Source organism: Orycteropus afer, unplaced genomic scaffold (genome assembly GCF_000298275.1).
Source record: "Orycteropus afer afer isolate SDZICR_OR568_19922 unplaced genomic scaffold, OryAfe1.0 scaffold00301, whole genome shotgun sequence".
Lineage (NCBI taxonomy): Eukaryota > Metazoa > Chordata > Mammalia > Tubulidentata > Orycteropodidae > Orycteropus > Orycteropus afer.
Window position 1 is genome coordinate 2,312,930 of NW_006921888.1, and position 5,348 is coordinate 2,318,277.

Genomic DNA, 5,348 nt, shown 5'->3' on the forward strand with positions numbered 1-5,348 from the left:
CCCAGCTGAAGTGTATACTACATTATTAAAAGACACATAAAGCCAAGGCAGGCCTGTTGTGTGGTGAAAATGCTGATAAAATATAATCTTGTATATAATTTATAACAATGGCTAATACTACCTGCTCAGCAACATTTCTAAGTGCTTTATAATATTAACTAATTTAATTCTGTGAGAAAAAAAAAAAACCTAAGATGTAACCATTATCATTAGATTCTTTCCCTATGTAAGAATTGTTTCTCAGAGAAGATAATCAGTTTTCTCTAATTCACACAGATAACAACATGATAGCCAAGAGTCAGACTGTGATAGACTAGCTCCAGGTAAGAACTATATTATTTCTGTCTTACATGTAGTCTCTGGGAATAATGATTAGACAAAACAGTAAATTTTGCAGTCTAAGTAAATTCTCTGCACTTCCCGTGTACAGCTAACTATGAGAAGCAATTAGATGTACTATCTCTGAACAAAAGAAGGTGGAAGGAAAAAAAAAAAAACAACTCTCTGTTCTACATAAATAACCCAGCCATTAACCCACAAAATTATTTAATTAAATCTGTCTTCTTTTTCTAATGAATGAAATTATAGTCTTTTATATGCTCATATATGTATTGATATACCTCCTGGTAAATGAAAGGTTTACTTCCTGCAGAGAACCAGTTTGTGTTTAGATTATGCAACTTATCCAAAACTGCCTTTATGTCTCCAGGCCACATGTGCTTGGAAGCATCAATTCTGAATCCCGCCACACCAATGTCGATAAGGTGGTTCAGATAGTCCGCAACCTTGGAACGCACATAGTCTTTCTCTAGTGCGAGATCGAGAAGACCAACCAGACGACAATCTCTGACCTGTTAAGGCAAAAACGTTGTGATTGATACATAAAAAGCCATCATTTATCTAAGAATACATTTGATTTTTTTCTTCATTCATTTTTATGATTAATAGATATTTCTAGCATGTCTTCTTTGCATATCTTTGAAATATTATTTAGAATAAAATTTGATCATGTGAGAAATAAAGAGGAAGAGCTATTTAATTGACTAGAATTATTTTAATGATTTGAATTTCTTTCTTTTTTAATCAGTAAGATCTGGAATCCTTCTGTTCACCTAGAGATTTTAAGTCTATTTAAAATAGAATTCAATAAGCTGTATGAATGCAATTAAAAACACTTAATTGCACTCATGCAGAAATGGTGCATAGACCAAGAAGCAGTCTTTCCAACAGAACAAGGGGATACTGCACAGCTTGCAATCAGGGAAGTTGTGCACCAAGGTCGTGTCCTTTCACCATACCTATCCAGTCTGTATGCTGTGCAAATAATCCAAGAAGCTGGACTGTATGAAGAAGAAGGCAGCATCAGGACTGGAGGAAGACTCATTACAACTTGCTGTACACAGATAACTCAACCTTACTTGCTGAAAGCTAAGAGGACTTGAAGCACTTACTAATGAAGACCAAAACTTTAAGTATGGATTACATCTCAACATAAAGAAAACAAAAATCTTCACAGTTGGCCCAATAAGCAACATCATGATAAATGGAGAAAATATTGAAGTCGTCAAGGATTTCATTGTACTTGTATCCACAATCAACGCCCATGGAAGAAGCAGTCAAGAAATCAAACGACATGTGGCATTAGACAAACCTGCTGCAAAAGACCTCTTTAAAGTGCTAAGGAGCAAAGATGTCATTTTGAAGATGAAGGTGCACATGGCCCAAGACATAGTTTTTATCAATCACCTCATATGCATGTGAAAGCTGGACAATGAATAAGGAAGACTGAAGAAGAATTGATGCATTTAAATTGTGGGGTTAACAAAGAATATTGAAAATACCACGACTTCCAGAAGACCAAACAAATTTATTTTAGGAGAAGTACAGCAGTTAGCTCCTTAGAAACTAGGATGGAGAGACTTCATCTCAACTGTTTTGAACATGTTATTGGAAGGGACCAGTCCCCAGAGAAAGACAATGGTTGGTGAAGTACAGGGTCAGTGAAAAAGAGGAAGACGCTCAAAAAGATGGATTGACACAGTGGCTGCAACAATGGGCTCAAAAATATCATGATTGTGAAGATGGCTCGGGACCAGGCAGTGTTTTGTTCTATTGGATGTAGAGTCACTGTGAGTTTGTGGCACCTAACAGCAAGAGATAATTAAACATATGGGCAAGGCTTTAGTCAGATCACTATTATTTTTTTAATAGAAATTACCTGAGAAGGATCATTATAGCTCTCAATTTCTCCACTTCCAGTTTTACATTTACCATCATTGAAATCCCAACCAGAGAATGGGACTGCTGGAAATTCCCTATTTCCGGGGTTGAAGTAACTTCCACAAGTACTGCTTGTTCCTGCCCTTGCACCACTTCCACACATATGATTAATAACAGCATCCACGTAAACACGGACCTGAAAAGCAAAACTTTTATTTCAGTTTGGGAAAGAAAAATTTTATTTCACTTTGACTTACAGAGAGTTAGAAATAAAATACCAGTGATTAAATTTTATAATGTATCAATAAAATTGCAAAATATTTCTTGGTTATCCCATAACAAATGTTCCTTTAAGATCGAAGGTATATATTGATATATTGAGAGGAAACTAATGCGAAGGGAAGACCTACATGTATTCTAACCCCTTTAGTATATGTGTAGAAATATGATAAACTGAAAGAACCAGAAAGTTCCATAACTGCGAAGAGATTCAAAGACCCTTCTCTTGGATGACAAGAATCAGTTGAAACAAGAGAAATCATTGTATTCGGAAATTTCACTGGGTCACCCTGAGTGAGCAGCAGGCCACATCTATTCTCTACTTAGCATTTGAAGAGCCAAGGGTAGATATATGTCTTTTATTATGCTCCTCATCAAAGACAGAAAATATACATTTAACATTAAGAAATCTATATGGAAAATGACCAGTGATTTATAGATGGAGACCCATGTAAAATAAAGTGACAGTAAATATTATGGCTGGAATATAAAATTACTAACTAGAAGTGTGGCCAAGAAATGTTTATATTTCAAGGGATTAAAATGTGATAATTTTCTCTGCAAGTACCTTCAACTTTCAACTTTAGCTTACATATTCTTTAACAGACAAACGGCAAATATAAATAGGTTTACAAATTTTGAACATGGTACCATAGTAAATTTTCATTTATAGCTAAAACATGAAGTGAAATACAAAATTTAAAAACTATGGGAAACTTTTCTGTTTTAGAGGAACAAGAAGTAGAAAAAAGACATTACTTTCCTACATAGTATTTTTTAATGAAACTTTAATTCACTTACACCAACGTTGTTACATCTTGTCACCATGTCTCTGAATCCATCTTCATTTCCAGATCTTGTACATATCTTGTAGCTAATTGGCTGGTATCTTTCCCACCAAGGTCTTGGAGGGTCATTAACTACAATATTTTCAGAGGGTGGAGAGATCTACAAATAAAGAAACCTTACTAAGGTGTTAAATTAGAGCCTACTTTGTATTATTTGATGTGCTAGAAACTAATTGATATTCTAAAATTATTTCTGATTCTTTGCATATGCAAATATATGTTTCTTTACAACCGCTTAAAAATATTAACTGCACATTGTAAATGTCTTGCTGAAGAAAGGTCATATCAAAAATAAAATACAAAGTTGCCAACAGTTCTGAATTTTTTCTTCCTCACACATTTATTTATTTACACATAAATACTCTTCTTTAGAGTATTTATGTGTAAAGTCAGAAGTTGCTTTAGCTTCACAGGTACAAATTATAATGCCATTTACTATAGGCACTGCAAACTCTGCCATTTATACTATAAGCAATACTTACCTGAACTCCTCCAAATCCATTTGGAGCTAAGTATCGCTCACATTCAAGAGCAATGTCATCCCAGCGCCACTCAAACAAGTGGACAATAGATGTTCGTCCAGGCTTGGTATGAGGGGCATACTGAGCCCAGCAGAACCCAATGGCTGAAAGCAATAGAAAGAACTTCATTTTGCTTGGAGTCAGCAGGGTTTCTCCCAGCAACTACTTATACCCCTGTAAGAAGCATATTTTACAAAGTAAACATTAACATGAATCAATACTTAGAGCAAACTGTTCATTCATAATATGGAAAGAGTTATCAATAAAAATATTAACAGGTGAAGAACATCCATAAAATCTCCCAGGAAAACAAACTAAATGACCTTTCAGAACTCAAAGTTTTTCCTTTAAAGGGAATATTAGCTTTTTCAAGCATCTGGCATTATATATATGTAAGCAGTCCTTATTCATGTGCTATTTAATGAAGATTAGATATTGTTTCTGAGGTCATTTCCTGATAGAAGGAAAATAATAATCAAAACCAATTCACAGTCAAAATATTGCTTTAAGTATTTATTTCCAAACATTCATAATGTTTCAGTTTCAGAAAGAAACAGGGTATTCAATTGAATCTCTTCACCCTAAATTTTTAGTGATTTTAATTTCTGCATTTATACTTAAGCAGTTATTTGGAAATTAGATGCTCTGGAATTGGAGAAACATTCGATTCCAAACCACTCCTTGCTTCCATGAAATTGTGTGTTTAAGGACTACAATAGTATGCTTTCGCTCTATAGGCAAATATCTCTTGAACCTCATAAAACATCAAAGAAAGTAATTCACATTCCTTTCCTTTATAAGTAAACTAAGTCCTATGGAAAGAATAATAGTAAGGTGGGAAAAAATGTAATCTATCCACTCAACAACTACTGAGTGTCGACTTTTTTGTCATACACTATGGAGTCAGGGAGATCAGTTAGAAAACTTATTCAGTGGGCCAGGAAGTAGATGATTGGCCTGGAGCAGGGCACAGACCAATGAAGTCTGTGTGGAGAATCAATAGGTTTATGCAAAGAGAGAAACAGATTTATGCAGAGATTAGAGGTAAGGGATAAGAAAGAGAAAAAATTAAAATAGGTTTTTGGCAGTTGTACTATTTATTAAAATGAGGAAAAATGAGGAAGTATCAGCTTTGGGAAGGGGTATCAAAGTGCTATAGTCTTAACTTAATCCTCTATCAATCTTAACATTCTCCTTTGGTAACTTTCTCTGACTCACCAGGTGACAGCAGGTGAAAAACGAAAAAGTTCCTTGTACTTTACAAGCAATTTCATACCACCAGTGTTCACCTAGTGCTTTCCTTCTTTCTTGAGTACTTTTCCACCCTCCTTGGGTACCTGGGAACTTCCTTTATTTCCAGATACATTTTAAGAAACATCTTTGTGAAGTTTACTCTGGTCTGCTCAGGCCTAGTTAATATATCCTCTTCTGTATGACAGCATTTTAACATATATCACATTACCAAACTATAACCAAAAAA

At 34.6% G+C, this 5,348-nt stretch overlaps 1 protein-coding gene across 1 annotated transcript in view; it reads right to left on the minus strand.

Moving 5' to 3' along the window:
- The window catches only part of LOC103206155 (pancreatic alpha-amylase), a 12,065-nt gene extending 8,068 nt beyond the window's left edge, over positions 1 to 3,997 (minus strand). The window contains exons 1-4 of the mRNA XM_007951597.2: positions 3,830 to 3,997; positions 3,301 to 3,447; positions 2,219 to 2,416; positions 621 to 851 (exon numbers count right to left, since the gene is read on the minus strand). Of these exons, the coding sequence (XP_007949788.1) occupies positions 621 to 851; positions 2,219 to 2,416; positions 3,301 to 3,447; positions 3,830 to 3,997 (744 nt within the window). The remainder of the gene's footprint in view (positions 1 to 620; positions 852 to 2,218; positions 2,417 to 3,300; positions 3,448 to 3,829) is intronic.
- Between the last annotated feature and the right edge of the window lie 1,351 nt (positions 3,998 to 5,348).